Here is a 22,001-nt window from a genome sequence, read left to right on the forward strand (position 1 = left end):
TAAGATTCTTTAGCCAATAGAAACTTTTGTAATCACTTGCGTCACGTTGCCTCCGAAATTGTAAGCGGAGAATTACCAAAATCGAAACGCTATTTTACAGAGGATCCCTTTAATTATTTTCGTTGTTCAGTGTTTCAACTGTGAGTTTTCTCTCGGGACTAGAGTGAGCTTACTTTAATGAGACATAATATCATCTTGCGTTCAAAGTTCCAGCTTCGACCATTCAACTCCAAGGTTATAGCACTAAACGAAGAAAATAATCTAGCGGATTAAATTTAAAATAGACTTTGGTTATTCTCCTCTATATAAAAATTTCCATCGAGAACGATTATTCTCATTCCTTGTTAGTACGCTTCGAAGCTTATTCTAGGCCGTTTTTTGTCGGCAAAAAAACAAAAAAAGGATCCAGCATTCTTAGCCATGTTCAGCCGCGCATCTCCGAGATGTAAAGATCGATATAATTTTTCGTTACAAGTTAGAGATTACGCGACTTGAACGTATGAATGAAGCGTGTGATTTAGCTGCCATTAACACATTGACTGCCAAGGTATATATATTTCTCAATTTACGATTTTTTTTTGAGAATATAATCTTTTACTAAACATTGCTCTCTTTTGATAACAGATTACATTCAATTTTTTACACGTTTATATCTTTTCCAAATGCGCTATATCAAACAGATCGCACAACATTTCACTTCTCGAAACTTATGCTATATTCTTTACGGACACAGCCAATGTGTTAAAAGAAAGTTATTTTTCTCCCTCGTTCTTCTTTTGATTGCGCTAACTCCTCTCTCGCGACTTGACGATAATTCGACCCGGCAATCGGTGCGAGAGAAGCACTAGGATGCAAAAGTGACGCCGTCGCGCGCAGATTAGCGGTTCTTCCCCCAAAGGAGAGTCAGTCTTGTTGAGGATTAGTAGGTAGCTCGGGTACGAGTTGGTCCTGGCACGAGGACCTGCTACCGGAAGCTGTCGACGTGTACAACCGTAGCGGCTTCGACAGCCACGGATGCAGTGGCACGTCCTCGGCGTACGGTCGTTCAGACGGCTCCTTCCGCAGCAACGAACGGATCAGGCACTTGGCGCGCGGGCTTAGACCCTCCGGCACCGCGAACTGGCCGCGCGAGATCTTGGCGAAGAGGGACGCGTGCTCGGCGTCATTGAACGGATAACGACCGACCAGCATCGTATAGAGCAACACGCCCAGCGACCAGATGTCCGCCGCCTTGCCGGAATAGGCACGTCCGGAACGCAGCACTTCCGGCGCGACATACGCCGGGCATCCGCGTCGATCGGTCAGCTTGTCGTTATCGTTCTCCACGATTACCGCGTCCTCGAGGCTCTCCAAGCGAAGCCGCGTTCTGTAAAGACAAAAAAAAAAAAAAAAAAAAAGAGATTAGAATTCGTCGAAGTATGTGAAATTTATAGTAGTAATTTTTCAAGACAACTGTCTTACGCCCCAATAAGTTTTTTTTCTTCTTTCATAAATCTTAATTCGTTTAACTTTTCAGATATACAAGAGCGATTCAAAAGTTGGCGAGGGTGTATAATAAATGACAGTACCGAGAAGATTAAAGACCAAGCTATAGAGAACAGGGTATTAAATCTTGTTCAAGATTTACGATCCTTCTGATTCCTCGTCGTGTGAAATTTGTTCCGCGTATCTCGAGCATGCGTTACGCCAAGCCTTGCATTTATTATCGACCTGGCTATGATCTAGCCGCGAGAGTTTGCGAAGCGAAACCGTGGATCTCTGTGATCATGCAACCTTTTATGCGCGCGCGCCCGAAGGCAAGGTATTTCAATTTAGCAAGAGGACACCGCGATTGAGCCATCGCCATCGCTGTTCTCAGTCCGTCGTCGCTGGTGATGGAATAAGAGACGCAACGACAGGAGAAGGAAAGGAGAGGAGAGCGCAGAGTTGGCCGGTCGCGGTTCCCGCTGCGTTGATCAACCTGCAACGCGGAAGTCGCGCGTGTACGTAATATTCTTGGCTCTTGGGTAACTTGTGAACTCTCCTTCGACGTGAGTTCTTGTAGTCTCGCCCACGATATTCGGTCGAGAGGCAGTGGCGTAGCCAGTTCGAGAAAGCGGCCTACAAATTACAGATAAAAAAATATGTCTTCAGTCCTATATATGTTATTTTTTTTAAGCAATTTATAACAAAGATGTGGCATAGATCTATTTTAGAGCCTTCTTTATAAAGTATTATACTTACTAAATGATGATATCTCATTTATTTTAAATTTTTGTACGCATTTAATAATTAGTAAGATCATATAGTCGGAAAAACAATAATTGAAAAAGACAAAATCAGTCATATTAAAGTTGTCATTATGTTATAATTATTTTCATATCAAGAGTGTAAAATCCATATTTCTCGAAATCAAATTTTTATTAGTAAAAGTGTGTTGCATTATTTTAATCTCAATTATTGCACACTATTGATTTGTCTTATATCTACATTTTTATATTCTTTTTCATAAGTATAACTTGAAAAAAATTTATATATAGAAGAGTGAAGAATATTTATTTACACGAACCACGCGATTAAAATTGATATTAAAAATTTGTATTAATTTATATAATATTATAATAATTTATATAGTATTAATTAATATAATATAATTTGTAAAATTATATATTTCAATGAAATTGTCGCGATTGAGATTTATTATCATTTCGGAAGATCCGTGTCACGGAACGCGTCTTTGCCGAACACATATGTCACGCGAGAGAGTCGTTACACGATCTTGACAATCCATACGAGTGTCAATGGCCTCTCTCACGAGCAAATGAATCGAAGCAACGCGATGGCACGCTAGACTATTTGTGATGAACCAAACGCGACCGCGGAGCGAGAGAGAGAGAAAGAGAGAGGCCGCAGCTTTCTTCGCAAACTTTCACCGCCAGCGCGCACAGTACAACACGATATCACTCCGGGTTCAAGAACCTCTTGGCGGATTCTAGACGCGATGTGATTTCTTGGACAGTCCGTGAAATTTACAAACTCGAAACATTTGTCGATATTAAGATCGATAGTTTTTAAATTTTAAATTTAAATGCAATCAATTTACTCTTGTTTCTTCGATATCATGATTGCTTTGTTTCTCAATATCACAATTGTGGAGTTAGAAGAAAAAAGCAAATAATGAAAGTCCATGAAAATCATTAATCAGAATCATTTAACTATGCTCACGCTATGCAATCGTGAATTAATGTTTCCAATAACAAGATGGACTTTGAGAATATTTTATTACCACAATTATATCGATCTTTATATTGAATAAGAAAAATCTGGAATTAAATAATGTTGCATGAGTGCGAAATATGAGAGAACCTAATATTTAAATATTAAAAAAAATTATTCTCATATGACTCCTTACATGATTATGGATGATATGGAAATAATTATGACATAATGACAACTTTAATATGACTAGGGTTTCATCTTTTTCAATCATTGTTTTTTCAATTATATGACTTACTAATTGTTAAATGCGCATAAAAATACTTGTGAAATTTTAAAATAAATGAGATATCATTTGTTTTAAATATAATAAAACAGAATAACAATGATTCTTAAAATATAAGAATCATCTCTAATTTTTGTTCTAAAATAGATTTTATAATTTTATATTTTAGCGTTATTAATATCAAAATTACAGATTAAGTTAATTGTAAGCGATGAACCTTTTAAACTTATTTTCATTCTTCAATTTTAATTCTTCATAAATAATTCCGGATGTATGCAAAAAATACGCGATTCCAATTCAGGTTCTAAGTAATCTAAGTCAATATCACGAATTACAGTTTCAAGATAAAGAGTGTCTCGCACACGCGCGCGATCAATCAAGACCGATAATTTATTGTTAGTCGCAAGGATCATTAACCTCGCGAATAACGATCCTCCTCCTGAATTCGGCATCGAACCGGACCAACATGTCGTTGCGAAAGGTACGTGGCAGAGAGAAATCCGGTCACGAGATCGAATCATACTTTTCACTGGAAGTGCGAACTAACGTTATATACTTGATGACAACGCGTGTGTTTATCACGAGACGTGCGCATGATATCCAACAATTACCAAGTCCAACTTTATATACGCAGCATCCGGGATTGATTTGATCGTTTTAATTCGTCCATTGTAGATCGATGAAAGAGAGAGAAATCATCAAAAGATCCGTAACTAAATAAAACTCACGTGCAAAGTCGCTATAAATTTTAAAGAAGAGACAATTGCAAATCATTTTCTCTTCAAAATGAAGGGTTTAAAAAAATGAGTTTAACATTTGACATGTAAATTTTTGATAAAAAAATATATACATACACATTACATATACATAGTTTTTTTAATTAAAAATTTACATGTTAAATTTTTTAAATCCTTCGAGTTTTTAAGAGAAAATAATTTGCAATTTGCAGTATATATATATATATATATATATATATATATAATAATTATATAATATATTACGTATGCGTATATATAAATAGTACATTACACATAAATTCGAAATAAGAATTCGACTAAGAATTTAATACAGCAATTTAAATTTCTAATTCTTACTTAGCTCATAATTGTCTAAAATTTCGCCAACGACATATCGTAACCGCACGCGTTACGGTAATCTCACGCTTGCGTCCTAAGCGTTCGCGTTTATCCGGGGAAGACGAGAAAGGGAGGAAAGGATACTACACACCGTGCTGGACGTCGACCGCGCCGGTAGAACGAACGAGCCACACACGTTTCCTAATTATACCGACGTTTCAAAACCAGCAGCCGATGAACCAATATGCTTTTCTGACTTGCAACATTCCCCGGACTCTCTTTATTCTACATGCGCGCGCGGAAACACCAGCAACAGCAGCAGTAGCAACAAACCCGTCGAGCGGCAGGAATGCGATTAGCCAACCACGGACTGACATACGAATCGATCTCCCGTTGATCGCCGGTACACCCGGCCTGCTCTAACTCGGCTGGTTGTAGCTCTTATGTGTTTGCCTGTCGTAGCGACACGTGGCGTGGGTGCGTCGTCGTATCTCGAATAGTCACACCGATAACGTCGCGCGCGAGTAGACTTATACTTAATCACGACTCGCGGGCCAACGGGAATTCAACAGGAACAAGATAAATGCAATGCCTAACTATACAATGCTTGCAATCCAGAAGAGAACTTGTAATTGTTTGTCTGTTACGACTGAGTAGTTTCAATACACCTGCTTAAGTTTTGTTTAAATTTAGCTTCAAATTAAATTTATAGATGTATTTCTTTCTATCAAACGAAATTGTTTGCACCTAATCTGGAGAAAATAATAATTTCGAAAGAATTTGTAAATGTGCGATATCACATGATAAATTATATTTCTAAATAAATAGAGATTAAATTCTTATATATACACATATGAATATGTTGATACATGTATATGTATCAACATATATAAAATGAATATTTCAATATTAGCGAAACGCGCTCCCCTTCTTTTGAGCGAGATCCTCGACGAATTGATTCGTACTCATTTCATTTCCATATTCATTTATATTTTTTCTAGCGTCGAGAACAGGGAGATAACTCTCATACGAGAAAAACACACCTACAGCAACCGATTTCCCTTCACTCGGAAAAGCGAACGCGAACTTTATACTATTGATATCTTCGCTTCGATCTAGAAATGACGAGTGTCATTTATCAATTTTCAATGAATTGTTAGGAAAGACACTTTCAATCGCTTTGTGTGTGTGTGTGCTCAATATGTACTATTTGTGAAAATAATTTATACTATATTGTAATATAAATATATAAAAAAATACAAAATTGACAAGAAATGCTAAACAAAGAGAAAAATTATGTCTCTATTAAAATTTTTGAAAGTATAAAAAGATTAGTCGAATATTTGCATTTGCACTTTAAAATAAGTAAGTGAAGCTGAAGTTAATTATATTAATTACAGGAATTCTTACCTCGCTTCATCAGCGAAAACAAACTTCCGGAGCTTGAGGTCCCTCAGCACGACCCCGTACTCGTGACAAGTCGCAACAGCCCTGGCCGCCTGCCGGAAGAGCCGTCTCGCTTCGGGCTCGCGCAGTCTCCTACGCGCCCTTACGTAGGCGTGCAGGTCGCCGTGATGGCCCTCCAAGAGGAGATAACGCCGACCTCCAGGTGCCTCCACCACGCCCGCCACGCCGCTCGCTGCGCCGGTGCCCTCCAGACGAAGGTGGGCCTGCAGCAACGCCTCGCAACCTTTGTCGCCCACGGTCAACGCCTGAGTCAATTTAAATGCATCGTCGTCAGTTAAAAACGAATCGGAAATGATCCATAAAGGTATGTTTTTATACTATCATTGGAAATTAAAGAATTGGTTTCTTAATTTTGCATACATAATTTATATATCTGATAAATCTTTTGGCATTTTGTAAGATATTTTGCAAAAAAGCAGAAGGTTGTTTTCATTTAAGTACAGTTTTGCAAACGGAAATACTACTTTCGATCATTTAATTTTAATTTGGACGAAATAAATTATTCCAAGTTCCAAGCGGATATCCTTGAAGCGATTAATTTCGTGAATTTAAATTTGATGATTAGTAAGGATACGCAAACATGATTCTTCATTTCGTCATACAACGTCGAACACGATGTTTAAGATTGATAAAATTACATCCGTTCTAATTTTTTTAATTATTCTAATTAATAATCGGATTCGGCTTTCAGATGTCGAGATATACACCGAACTAATTTAAAATTATAGATATATATATATATATTACAAGCTTAAAATTAATCTTCAATACATGCGATAAAGAGAGAAAGAGAAGGAAATGGATAAGAGTCTAATCAAAGAATCAATATTATTTGTAATATTTTGTATATATATATATATATACAATATTTATTTGATTGAATAAATATTTTTATCGACTCGTTTATCGATATCACATTATGAAAACTTTACGCAAGTGAACAAAATTGTCGATTACTTTTGAAATTCTGTTCATCTCTGTCTCGTGTTGAAACCTGACACCATTTCGACATTCGAGTCCCATTAGTTTAATAAGAGCACCGTGCGTTCTTTACGAAATCGAGCCGATCGGTTATCGATTGCTGGCTTTGTAATCTCACGAAGATACTCCGAAAACTCTCTCGCTCGCAGCATTCGGAAAATTTGAAAAAAATAGAAATAGAGAAAAGAGGTCAGAGTTCAGACAAACTTGACAAAATATTGCATTCCAAATTTTTAACAGATTTATCAAACATAATAAAATATATAAAATAAAGAACAAAAATTGCAAATATGCATCTAGTATGATTCATAAATTAATATGTGCTCTTTTATATGCCACCAACCTTGAACCCTTGTAAGGAGTTTAATGGCATTAGATTAGAACAGTGATCGCGACCTCTCTAATTCTTCGAAATAGTTGACTCTCATTTTTTTCGAAATCAAACTCTTGTGGTTGCAAAGCGGACATGCTTACGAAAGCATATGTCACGCGATGCTCTCGTGTAATCGTCGATTAAATTAAACGGCCGTGGTTTTAGTCCGCGATTATGAATAACGGACAGTGTGACGATATGCGACGGATATGCGAGGTGAGAGGTGAGACGGGACACGAGGTGACACAACCTTGTATTTGTTCGCAACGCGATGATGTAAGCTGGCTCGCTCATTGTATAACGCGCGGCGATTGTAAAATGTTAATGGAAACGCGGCGGGAGGGTCCACGCAATAAACGTATTACGTATGGCGTTTATTAGTCCCCTTTCGAGTAATTTATATCTATTTTATTAAAAAAAATTGATATACATGAGAATTCTTTCGGTGCACGATCGCGAAATCGAAATTCCGCACTGTAAATGCAATGCGGCATAAATAAATACAAGCAGACTTAAATGCATTCGAGAAGCAGGAAATGGCATACACGTGCGCGTAAATTTACATAAATTTTGCATATTGATCTATCATAACATTTTTTTTTTATTTTAGCAAAATGGACTGATTTCGTAGTTTAATTAAATAACCTAAGTATTTTCGCGAGCAATTTAACTTTTAGATTGATAATCATAATACATTCTATAAATCACATTCTATATCGATTAATCTATTCATTATTAATATTAAATATTGAAATCCAAAATATTGACATCTTCTTTTCATCATTCTTTTCTTTTATATGTAAATTTAAACATCCGATTTAATTATTAAAATACTGTATATATAAACAAAAATTAGATTTATTAGATTTATTTATTTTATTCATTGATTTATTTTTAATACGCCAAAAATATTTTAGTTTTAAATAGCAAACGAATTTTATCGAACAAATGTGTATCTCGACGGAAATCGTCTTTTTATTTAATTAAAGAAATCGATCGCGTAAATTAATTGAATCTTTCTCGAGGAAGTCGTAAACATTTCCCAGACAATAAATGCGCTCAGTTACATCGTCGTCGATCTCGCAACGAGTTTCACGGTAGAAGCTTCGATCGACCCGAACATTAGCGGACCGTTACGTCCGTGTACTCCATTATATAATGCCACAATAGTTGGATGGAAACTCGGCAGCTGCAATGCGCTGTAAAAGTATCCACGTGCGATGCCATGCTACAGTCAATATACGCTTCACCAGACTTATTATGCAAAAGATGAACTCATAATATTGTTGTTGTCACAAGATATTGCAAAAACCTTCATTATTTATTGCATTATATCTTTATTATAATAATTTTGTTGTTACATTAGCATTGCAATTTTTTTATTTCAATAATCTGATTACAACTCTCAATATTTTGCAAAAATACTGGAGAAAATTTGCATAAAAGGATATATTGTAAAAAAATCACATATATCATTTAATCAATAGTATATAATTGCATATTATAAATGGAGAAGAGAAGATACTATTTTTTTATATAGATAGAAAATGATTAGAAAATAAATATACCGAAGATTTAAACTGATAATGTTGGAATGTCTGTAAGTTCTTATCCAACGATTCACATATTGATGAGCGACTTTGAACGCTTGATTGCTCAACCTCGAGCCGGCAATTTATGAAAAAAAAAAAAAAAAAATCTCGATACTGACCTTTGCAACGAGTTGCTGACCGCTGTGCACGTCGACACATCGATAAAGAGCGCTACCCTCGGCCGGACCAAGAAGCAGGAATCGATCCCCCAGTATAGTCGGCCCCCCGTGAAGGTCGGTGGGCACAGACTCGCAGCTCGGAAAGACGCAGCTCGGCGGCACCACCGCGCTGTTCTCATCGCCGGCCGGTTGTTGTTGCGGCGACGGCTGCTGATGAATGACATCCTGACCGCCGTTGAGACCGACCAGGAACTTGCCATTGTTGGTACGGGTCGGTACTTGCAGATGCAGTGGATGCTGCCTGGCCACTCTCATGTTGCGTCCCGCGCACACACTCGATATATCACTCGTGCACAGACAGCGTTCCTTATATTATATTGTCCTGATTCACGCGCGCGATCGCGGATTATGATAAAATGCGTTGAACACACTTCGCGCGTCACTTGGGATTTAGTCGTAATGTTACAGTCCGAATACCGGCATCTATATATACAAAGAGCGCGAACGTGAATTCGTGGTTTCACGACGGGTTTGGCTTTTCTATAAGCTCTAACGAGTTAAGCTATTAGTTAGAAATATCACTTGTGCTTTTGGGGAGAGTGGAACCCGTGCAGTGTCGTTTCGCAATGTCGTGTCGCTGCGCCGGGTCCTTGGACGGAGAGAGATCTTCATGGATAATCAGTCGGTCGCTGTCGAGAACTGATTCTGCAACACGAAAGAAACGAGAGTATTACAAATAGAATACTACTAGTATTACAAATAGAGCTATACGTATGAGTTTATCTTGATATTACCTCTTTAATTTCAATCCTCAATTTAAATTAGAGCATAAGCTGGGACTTAAATATTTTACAATTACATACGGACGCGATCTTTGCATTAGGAAAATAATTAAAAACGATTACGAGTACGGATGCGAATCGCGATAAACCGGCGTTTAATTTTTGCGTCTTGCTCTTTGATTCGTCGTCATATCTTTTGCGAGATATAAAAAGAAGAAATATTTTATTCTCTCTTAGTAATTCGTGCAATGCTGGCCCTGGCCAAAATAGCAGAAGAGAAATGGCGCACCTACATCACAATTACGCCTACGTTTTACACGCCCGCACGCGTGTGCATGATTCGACGATGACAATAGTTCCGTTCGCAAAGTCCATAATATGATTCACGGACAATTTCAAAATACAAGGCGTTTCGACATTCCTGTCTCGTACGCAATTTCTACGGTCAAGAAGGGGACCTCGTAAGGTCAGGGAAATATCGCCGGAACGCAGGGACAATGGCTCAAGTTATCTTGCTGTCTCGAATTAATTTTATGACGTAACTACGTCATGAATATTAATTAATCATTCGTTTAATTGTATCGTCACGTAGGTGCAAATATTTTCTTTTTTTTTTACAAAATAAAGCATAGAAAATAAAAATTGCGAGCGTTGTATTTACAATGCGTTAATCATCTCTCATAAATATCAAGGAAAGTGCAAATGCAAATTTTGTAGAAGTTGCGAGAGAAAGTTAATAGACGTAACGTCGCTTTGCAAATGCTTACTTTATTCACGGAATAGAAATTACATTGCGTTTAATTATCCACGAACGAAGAGAGTTATTCGTAATAAACTTTCGTAACGTTTATGTTACAAAACGGCATCGATTGTTTCTGTTACAAAAGTATCGACACGGTTTTGTAAATGCCTAGAGCCGGCACTGACTATTCGATCGAAGGTAACTGTGGCGACGAAAGGAAATTACGTGACAGTTTTATGAATGATCGAATGCATAGAGGAGATGCACGTGTAGTGCACGGCGGTAATAGACGCGAAAAACGTCGCGATTATTTGCGGAAGGAAAGATTCCCCCGATCTCCAAGGGGAGGGATGCGACCGAATTTATCCGAGATCGCCTGAAATAGTAGCGGCTGCGATGATCCACTCACGCATTATGACTCACGCGCGTAATTTTATCGTAAATACACTCCGCTTCCCCCCCTTTGTTCTTCCTCGCCCCCGATAAATGTCGATGACACGTTGATCCATGATGTTTACAAAACAATTTACCCTTTCGCCGCATCATCGAAGTCCATGATTGCACGAATGAATTGCACTAATGAATCAAAATCAATGTAAATTTATATGTTGAAAACAACATTGAATAGCCATATTCAATTTTGTCAATCAAGCGTCTCAATTTCCGATATCGAAATTACGTACTGTTTTACTGTAAAATACGTATTGATTGTGATTTTACATTCAAAGTTTTTCATAAAAATATTTTTTTTTATTTTCTGCACGTTTCGGATATCTATTGAATTATCGAAGCGTTCATAAGTCTATGTAATTGAAAAAGAGTTTCTGCTCAAATTATAAACAGAATCTCTCTCTCTCTCTCTCTCTCTCTCTCTCTCTCTCTCTCTCTCTCTCTCTCTTTCTTTATCGCAGTTGTTTTAAATTTATAAAGAAGCTTTAATTAGCTGTGTTAAATTATAGCAACTACTATCGTAGTAAAAGCAAATTAATAAAATTAATTATTTTTATAGTAAAATTTGTTTCCGCCGGCGACATCGCCCTTCGATTAGCGCGTTATATATTCGCATCCGTATAATCATTCAATGTCGATTCAAGATATGCAAATATCGCGCAGTCGTCCTTGAGGAAGCTCCTCGAAGCGTACAACTGGCGTGCCGCGTATACTCATTTTCATGCGACTTCGTCGTAGAAGTGTCGTTTCTCTCTAAATTCAATAAAACAAGCCGAATTCAATCTTACGTCAAATTACATCCCTGTATCTCTTCGCAGCTGCGTAGTCGATGACGTTAGAAACGAAAAATTCTATACATATAATTCTATACTTTATAATCTATCTAAGTTACATTTTTTTCACGCAATACATAATTCACATTTGATAAAGAAAAATAAAATTTATAAACTATACCTGCAACTTTCCTTCTGATTTACAAATTAATAAAAAAGCTGCAGACTTTGTTCGCGTATAATTAATTTTTTATTTTCTAGAAACATGGAATACATGTGTTAACGTTTATTTAAAATTATGTTAATTAAGAAATAGGATTAGGTCATTGTTCTTGTTCAAATTAAATAGCGAGTTAGTGATGATAATTAACGACTCGACGATAATGAGCAACAGAGAATGTGAAACCGGCATTTCATCGAGCAAATTGCAGATAAACGTGACGAAATACTATGCCGACCTTGAGTATGCGAAATGAAGAATTCGATGAGACAGAATATCGAGAGACTCGAAGCAGAATAGACAAAGTATAAATATTCACCATTATCTACACAAGATAAATAATTGAAGAATAAAAAATTAATGTAAAATCTAGCTTTTTATATATTATCTTTTTTTCTATAATTGCGAAGAAAAAGGTTCTAAATATTTTTTATGGCAAAAACTTCTATGGGGATTTAAGTTGACATTTATATTCGCACATCATTGTTAACGGCTTATATTACTAGAGTCTTAATTTTTATGATAATTTCAGTGATTGGTGATTGGAAATAGCTATGTCAGACAATTTTGAGTGAGATATTACTCAACGCTGGTTGTTTACGAGCTTTGTATCGTATCGTTTAAAAATCATATATCATTCGCGTGGCAGATGCTGACTGGCGATACTAGCGAGACCTCCTCCATTACAATATCTACGCACTTGCGCAAAAGTCGACAACATCAACGCAACAACGAGTCTCGAACGGCTCCAAAGATCAGGGCTGTGCAACGCGATTTCCTTCCCCTCTTTGTCCCCCTCCGCTCCCCCCCCCCCCTCGTCGCCGAGTTTCCTCTTCATTGCGCGATATGAACGAGATGGCGAGTAATCGCAACTTGTTTTTATCACCAGAAGACTTTCCAAGGCAGAAAGCGGCTTTATCACCGATCACGTGGATGTCATGATAATCGCGGGGTCAGAGTCGTATCGACAGGTGAACAGGCCCAGATTTAAATCAATTACTGACATCCTCGAGGTATTATTCAGCAATGACTTAACGGTAACGACATTCCAATCTGTCCATAACGGTTTTCTAAATTCATAGCTACATTACGAATATTGTGAAATAGTTAGACTGATAATTATATATCGCGCATTTTTTTTTTTAAAAGTTGAAACGATAAAAGCTAATTGTAAGACGTACAAATGCAATCAGCTGATCTCATATTTAATTTTGTATATACTAATAAAAAAAAAAGAAATATGTATCTTAAATTCAAAATATGTGAATGAAACATCAGTCAAAAGTATAAGGAATATTTTAAAAACATCTTACGTTTATATATAATTTACATAAAGAAATTATTAAAGATATCTGTAAAAGATAAATATTTAAAAAATGGAATGGAAAAAAGATGGAATTTCTTATCTGCATATATTAAGTTTAAATTAATTGTGCATTAATAACCAGGCCAATCTTTTTAATAGCATTTATAATATTTTTTCCTACACATGAATATATATTTGAATAAATAATATTCGTGCATAATTTTTTTAAACACAAAACGAAAGGGGTGTAGAATTAAAATCTTTTATCAAATTGTGAAAGACAAAGAATTAAAGTTGTCATGTGACGCGAGTCAAGACGATGCCTGGTTTCGTGACCGTCGATATAACTGGCAAGTGCGCGAACCCAGGGCACTGTCGAGGTCTCATCCATCCCTCCACGTGCGTTCCCTCAATGAAACGCGTATCTGACGAAATCGCGAGCTCGGAATTAGTAAAGTGTTGCGTTCGTTTTCGTCGTCGTCGTCGTCGTCGTCGTTGTCGCCGCCACCGCGTGTGTCGAAACGACACGCGCGCACGCGTGCAACCGGCGGTCTATACATTTTACCAGAGAGAGAGATATCCTTCGGTAAGGTCAAAATGGCGGAGAGTTCCACGATTGTCACACACGCGAGCGCGCGCGCGCGCGCGATATTGCGGGCACGGTTTGCATTAATAGCGCGCGTAACCAAAACGTGACGCAAGTTCGCGAAATAAATGACCTAATACCATTTTGTTACGTCTCTGTATTTGTTACATTATTGTGTATTGCAAAAATGTCTATTCCGGTCGATTAAAGGCGATCCGATTTCTCGAAAAAATTGGGGCATTAACTCTTATCACAGCATCCTCTTTCTCTCTCTTTCTTATCTTATATTGCATATTTAAATGTGAATCAAAACCTAAAATCGCTATTATCTCGTTGGACATAATTTCCGGTGAAAATCGAAAAAGATGGATCTTAAACAACTATCACATTTTGTGTCGGAAATAATCAAAGAAATTGTTTTCGTACATCGGCTAGCATCGATGTAGACCCGCTGACATCATACACCGGTTTTTAGTGCCTGCGTCAAATCATTCATTCAATGTAAACACCCTCATGCAGTGTAAAATTGACTATACACTGACTCAATGGAAATAAACAAGGAAAAATTCATTTTGATGCGTACAACATGTAAATTAAATATTTCTAAACAAGGATCAATTACGCTTGTGATTGGATTCGAGTGTTGCGTGTTCTTACAAAAAAATTTTGAAAGGTTTGATAAATTTTTAATAGGATTATTTTTAATAAAACGCGAGGAAACGCAATTTCAAAATATCACTCATATATTTGAACAATGCAAAGACATTTGTGAAATTTCCTTGATATCCCACTCCCTTGAATCTCGCGAATGTTTCTTTAATGACATCGTTACATCCGGTCGGCTTTATCAGGAAAGGATTACGATCCAGATCCGCAAAATCATTACGAAATGCAAAGAGACCATGACGCAGCACTCGTTCGGCGTCATCTGGTTTTTATGTTTGACACACGTGATCAATTAACGATCGATATTTCGGCGATGCAAAAATCAATCCAAAACATTAATATTGTTTTCTATCGACAATTACATACTACTTATACTCTTGTAAGAAATTTAAATCGTTAAAATTTAAGTTTTTTTTAATCATATTTCAAACGGACCAAAAAAAAAGAGTGTGACAGAAACGTGACTTGTACAGCGTAAAATATCTCTTGTGTTGCATAAAAAATTAAGACCGTAATTGCTATTTGAAGCGGAGAAAATTTAATGAACCGCGAGATCAGGTCAGATCGGTTGTCGCAACCAACAGATACGTCGAAGACAACCTCGCGACGATAATAGCGTCGATGCAATAAGCACTGCACTTTGCACTGGAACCCGCGCGATATAATACACGACGACGACGACGACGTACACAAGCACTCGACGGAAACGCTCGGAGGTGTCGCGCTACCATCGTTTCCACCCTTGAAACGAGTAATCCCCGAGTAGTATTCCACGGTCGATAGCGCGTTTCCTGCGAATTAGGGGAAGGTGCACACGCGCCGACCAATTTTCCCGTCGTCCCGCGCGCAATTCACATTTACAATTAGCGATAGAAAATATTCGCGCTTTACCTTCGTATTGTTTTTCTTCGTCGTTGTTTTGCCGTGCGTCGTTCCTGAATCGGTGGGAGGTTAAGACGATTGGACGTCCGCGGGCGGCACCGCGATCGAGGTGTACGATCGAGCCCGTTTGCTGCGATCGACCTCGTCGGAGAGTCTTCTTCTTCTTCTTCTCCTTCTTCTTCTTCTTCTTTTTCTTCTTCTTCTTGGCTCGCTTCTCACGTCGGCTACTGCGTCACGTTAACGGACGCGGCGCGTTGGTTGTTGTATTTCGTTTCCGAAACACGGCCGAGATGTGATTTTTCGTCTCCGCGATCGAGACGAGAACAGAGAGTAAGAAAGAAAGATAGAGAGAGCGTGCGCGTATACGCGAGAGAGAGGAGACTCGTGGTATCCGCGCGACGGACGGTCCAACGTTTTGGGCCGGCCCACCGCTCAGAAACGACGGCGGCAGCAACGAGACGAGCGAGCACAAACCGACGATGCCATTGTGCAGCTGACAACTGAGCTGGCGGACTGGCGCGACGCGCGACGTAACCCAGACGCAACCGCGCTTCGGCAATCTTCGGCCGCGCTCGTGCGCCGCGCGCTGCCGGGAGTGCCGGGTAGAGGAAGGCGCGTTCGGATTTCGGCTAACTTCAGTTTTTCCCCACCACTGCGCTCTCCGCCCTCCGCCAGTTCCGTGGAGACCGCTTGGAGGTTGGGGAGCTTATTCTTTCACGTGTCAGTGTGACTTAACCTTACCCGATATTTATCGAACGATATTTTATAATGTATGTTTTTCTCATTCATATTTGGTTGAATATACAAATGAGATATTGCAGTCTGAATACTCGAGCAAGGTATACACACAAATACATTTTAATGTATCTTTTCTTCTTTTTCAATTTTTTCTAAAAATGCATGGGGGAATATAGTACTGAATTTACAACATATATTTATTAATAATTTTATATAAAAGTTTATCGTACTGGATATTTAAAATACTATATACATCTATAATATATGTATGTGCTGACAATATAATACAAAGCTTATGTGTATCTATGGATACGCTTTGTAAATGGATGGATTAAATATTCTCAATACAATATTCATATTTATTGATTCTGAAAATTATTACTTTACAGAGGTCACTGATATCATAACATGATGAAAAAGAACGCGTGAATTCTTTGAATCGTCGGATACATGATACATGTTACATCATACACTGCTGCTATCGTAACACGTGCTACGATTGCGCACGCGGATGACGTTGTCATGGACTAGGAAAAGGCGGTCCGTTAAATAACAAGAAGACAGATATTCGCGGAAGTGACATTTCATTACTGAGCATCGTGGTAAGAGGTATGTATCTTATCTTTTTGAGAGAATAATATAATGATAAAAATGATCAGTTTTGTTCGGAAACATCTGAGCGTGAGATTTACTGACCACTTTGATATGTATGTAACACGTACTCGCGATATGTATACGTGGACTCTTTGAATCGCGACACGCGGTCGTATAAATGTCAAGCTTATAAGCTATATGACAAAGCATCTTAGCATGTATAACCTATAGGTACACGCGTTATACATGCTGTGTAATGTAGTTTTATTCTCTTTCTTTCTCTACAGTAAATTATTGCCAGATCTCAAAAATAATCGAGTACAAATTTGAACGTAAATTTATTACAATTTTTTTACAGTCACAATTTTAATTTTAACTGTATTAAAATCACACAAAAATTATAAATTATTATTATTATATTGTATATAATAATTTTTATTTTATTTAATTATTCTATTATATAACATATTAAATATATTGACAATTTTGAATAAATTCATCACGTGATTCTGAATATTTATAAGAGGTTTTTGGAATCATGAAAAGAAATGTATGATCTCCAAAGAATTTAGAATTTGTGTCGTTCAGCATGTATTTTTAAAAATGTAGACATACAATCTTCGCGAGAAGCGAGATCTTTGCAGAGAGATCTTGCCCAGCGCAACACGCCCTTGACCTACCTACCTTAACGCTCCTCGTTGAGCGCGGGAGGCAGGCTTTAAACAATTACTCGTATAAGGGCATGTAACTCCACCCACGTGTGACCGTGACGGATCTTTTATCTTCGATTATTATTTCGCGTAGATTCTTGACGAATAAATTATATAATCAAATTTTTTTAATTATCAAATAGAAAACAAACTGTCAAACAAGTATATTTATTATTATGTTGCTTGTATAAAATAGTGAAACTCCAGTAAAAAAATGCAAATAAAACAGAGATTGAAAGTAATAAATAAGCCAAGTATTGTAATATTAAAAAAATAAATTTTTATATTTATTAATTGCACATTTTTTATATGCGAGAACAGTATAAAGCTTGATATAAAATGTATTCACTGAAGCAAAATTACATTACATAATTGATATCTATAATCAAAGATCTTTATACAACATTCAAATCTATTTTCTGAAACACATGTAAAGGCCTATTTGATACTACTTAGTATGTTTGTATTAAAACCATCTTATGAGTTCATATTTCGGGGTGCATATGCACGCAGAAATCTGGCATTGTGAGACGGATACGTGTACGCGGCCACGTATCCGTCTCAAAAGAGGGAGAGACAGAGACAGAGAGAGAGAGAGAGAGAAAGAGGCAGAGATAAGGCCACGATTGCGTGGTGCCTGGATCACGTTCGAGTCAGGCCTTCGTAAACGGCGTTTCCCGCGCGCGTTCTGACCACCGGATATTGGTCAACTCAACCACCTTTTTTACCTCGTGCCATTCCGCTTACGTGGGTGGCTGCTCGCGATGATTAGCTGGCGCGAGACGAAGAGTGCGGAGCAGGCGCGATAGAACACACAAAAAAAAAAAAAAAAAAAAAAAAAAAGAAGCAGAAGAAGAAGAAGAAGGTGGATTATATCGGCGGTGATCGATACGGTCCGTGGAAACTGAGTACTTCGCCTGAGTTGATGCAACGTAGCAGCTCTCGTTACAAAAGAGATCCGGAAAGTCACGCGTGATTCGCGTCGTTATCGTCGTTCTCGTTTCAACAGCGCGTACATCATCGCAGGCCTTATCGCGAATTGCTTTTGCAAGTACAGTACGATTAACAAAAGTGCACGCGCGAGTAGTTTAAGGCATATATATATATATATATATATATATATATATATATATATATATAGTTTAAGATCGATTTAAAGAAAGCATATAACATATGCTCGCGTGCGAGATATTTCTGCTTTTGTCTGTAATCATTTGGGAAATTTATTGCGGCAATTTTATTTTTGTTCTTAATTGTTACTATCATATGTTGCATAAGATTACAAAGTTATTCTCTTATTAGCATTTCATATTCTAACACAAAAAAAAGAATTATATATGATATTCACGAAAAAACATATATCGTGCAATTGATTGATGTCGTAATCCTTTGAACAAAAGCTCAATTATGATGAAGGATTATCATATTATAATATATTTTACCAATTGATAAAACGTGATAATAGTTAATTTGCTCAATCAGAGAGACGATACTGACCTATGATAACAAAAGCACAAAGAATTAGAAGAATCGAATTCTTATTGTTTTCTCAGAAAAAATTTGGCAAGGATCGTATAAAAACCCCTGTGTAAATAACAATAACCTTTTTCTCAGCACGCATCTCATCGGGTTCGAAACATCGAAATTGTCACTATAGGCGACAATTTGCAGAACTGGTTTCGCTTTTTTATAAGGGGTGACGACACCGCAGTATCCTTTATCGCGGCAGTATTTTTAGTAAAATTTTTAGATACTCCGCGATATATTATTTTTTTTCTTCGACATTTGGTGTCATTCGTGTGGATATTTCGTCATGCAACACGCGATTGACTCTGGGTGCGCCGTTGACGGTTCATTGATTAGTGACTTGTATTATCGGGCGAAATTTATTCGGAAGCGGAGCTTGTTCTTGGTAAACAGTCATATAATTAACGTACATTTTTTTGGCTAATTTTTTTTTAAACATCTATCTTTAAATTTATTTCTTCGTGATTGCGAGTATCCGGATTGATTACGCAGTACGTTGCCGAAAGTGTGTTGGGTTTACTCGAAGGATATTTGCATGAGCGTTTTCTTTAACAAGAAATTAATACGTTGTTCCTTTAATGATGAGCTATTAATATTAGGTAATTAGCAAGCGCTACCAACGGATAATGAGTTTTTGTTATAAAAAGAATCTTAATTTGAATTTATTCTTTAATTAAAGGAAAACCGCTTGTAAAGATTTATCAAGATATAGTCTGGTTATTAATTATATGTTTGCGTAATTAACATGACTTCCGGTGTGCCACAGACTCTGAATATTTCTGTTTCTGAAATAGTTTCTTGATCGTCGATCGATAATGTGGGCGTACGAATATATATATAAGATTGAGTCCGAATGATTCATTCCTTTGTTAACTTTCTTACATCAACCACATACGTATGACGAGTAGTAGATAAATAATCGAAATGTCCTTTGTCTAATTATTTGATTTTGAAAGACTAAGGTAATTTTTTAAATTTATTAAAGAATGTGAAATCTTCCACTTGAAAAACGTAGACTCGTTTTTAAAACTCATAATATACATATATCATATATACTGTTGAAACTTTGATAGAATGTATGCGTGTATGTATTTAACGTGTATTTATATTGCTGTGACAATATATTTCGTGTGTCACGTCACTAAAAATTTTCGGTAAAACGATGAAACAGCGACTGCTATTATTTATCATGCAGTATGATCATCTCGACTCTACTGATTTGGTCAGCGATTATTTACGTGTCATGATTACGGATAAATTAGTCATCGAGAAATATGCGGGAATCCTGTTCGGTGATTGGAAAACAATGGGAGAGACTGACGAAGAAACGTGGAAATCCTTTCGTTTTTCTCGCACGTATTGTACCATTGTCACGTATTGAACATTCTTTAATGATCAATACTTTGTATTTCTCTTAGAGACGGATAATAACTCAACGGGAAAAAATATTTAAAAATATCTTGAAAAATAGAACATTCTTTCATGGAAAAATAATTCAAACAAGATGTTAAAAAAAAATATTTATTTCAAATTGGCCAAAGAGCTGTGGATTAAAAGATTAGCGAGTTTGCATATTTTATATAATTGAAAAATTGACAAATACTTTTGAGCAAAATTATTTTGTGAAATTTTTAAGAGCCGGAACCTTGACGCTCAAGATTTATTAGAGACTTTGACTTTGCCTCGTACTTGATAAAAATAAATTGAAAAATGTGAGAGATTAAATATATAAAAAGACAGATATAAATAGAACAAGAAGTGTTTTTGCTAGATCTTTCTAGATGAAACAGAGAGAGAGAGAGAGAGAGAGAGAGAGAGAGAGAGAGAGAGAGAGAGAGAGAGAGAGAGAGATTATTTTTAATTTTTAATAGAATTATTTTTGATGTCTGCACTATTATATAAATGATTAAATATACCTAACAATATTTTGTATCATGTATTTTGTATTATATTGTGTCAATTATACACACAAAACACATACACACATTTCTCGAAAGATCTCTTTCATTTTCGCTTTTTGATCACTTTTAATACGACAGTATTTTTGCCAAAAAGGACATTAAAAAAATATTATATTTTCCTTAAATTACATCATCTCACATAGAAGCGTAAACACGCGATGAGACAGTGTCGATGATATAAATCACGTCCTTAATATAAATGAGAAATTTAGGCTGATTTTTTAAGATTTCTTGATGCCCATCAAAAGTTAATTCATCGATGCAATTGCAGAAAAATTATTTTATTTACTTTAAAAGTAAAAATAAATTTTTCACGCCATGATCTCGGTAATTTCGATATAACGTGTAATTATTGCATACGTAAGATAAAATAAAAAGACAATAATTTTTGCAAATATTTTTAAGCTATATTCCGAAACAAGTGTTGTGCGAAATTAGCTATACTTTCGCAATATTTAATCTTTTGTTATAATAAAATTATTATTTGACACTCTCTAATTTTTAATTTTTTTTTCTTATTAATTATACATATATTTTTTCTCTGTCTTTTAACGATTTCGTCATAAGTCTTACAATTAATTTTAGTGTTAGGAAATTATTATTCACACTTACTTGACGATAAACACTCCATTTCACTTTATATGTCATTTGCGTCTCTTTGAGATACAGACTTTTATAATTTCATCTCATCAGTTAGCAGTCAGTTGCAGCAATTGAAGCTTTATCGTGCAAGCACCGTCTTTTGTAAATCGCGCATGTGCCGTCATCATGTTGTTGTCATAATATATTGCACGATTTAATGTAACTTTCTATTATGTGGCACAGTCCAGTTACTACACGATGTGCAATAAACAGTCGGGAAAATGCAATCATACAAAATTGTCCCATTTCGCTTGTAAAATTATCGTTTCGTCAAGAAACCGGATGTTGATAATCAGTGATGATTGTTACTCATCGCTTTTTGTGAACAATTTA

General features: G+C 36.6%; 2 protein-coding genes across 5 annotated transcripts in view; one reads left to right on the forward strand and one right to left on the reverse strand.

Moving 5' to 3' along the window:
• Positions 1–571: 571 nt before the first annotated feature.
• Trbl (tribbles pseudokinase 2) lies at positions 572–15,992 on the reverse strand. The gene is made up of 4 exons (XM_072895057.1): positions 15,506–15,992; positions 9,090–9,794; positions 5,968–6,269; positions 572–1,366 (listed from the first exon to the last, which is right to left on the reverse strand). The coding sequence occupies exons 2-4, from the start codon at positions 9,402–9,404 to the stop codon at positions 904–906; spliced, it is 1,080 nt and encodes a 359-aa protein (XP_072751158.1). The 5' UTR covers positions 9,405–9,794; positions 15,506–15,992; the 3' UTR covers positions 572–903.
• Positions 6,309–22,001, forward strand: part of LOC140667283 (uncharacterized) — a 29,895-nt gene continuing 14,202 nt past the window's right edge. For 2 of the 4 annotated variants that reach the window (XR_012046978.1, XR_012046975.1), the window contains exons 1-2: positions 16,077–16,335; positions 16,624–16,843. The gene's annotated coding sequence lies outside the window, so the exon portion shown is untranslated. Of the gene's footprint in view, positions 6,329–16,076; positions 16,336–16,623; positions 16,844–22,001 lie in introns of those variants that run through there. The other 2 variants (XR_012046977.1, XR_012046976.1) reach the window with 2 other exon arrangements.

The sequence above is a fragment of the Anoplolepis gracilipes genome, chromosome 6 (genome assembly GCF_047496725.1).
Source record: "Anoplolepis gracilipes chromosome 6, ASM4749672v1, whole genome shotgun sequence".
In the NCBI taxonomy this organism is placed as follows: domain Eukaryota; kingdom Metazoa; phylum Arthropoda; class Insecta; order Hymenoptera; family Formicidae; genus Anoplolepis; species Anoplolepis gracilipes.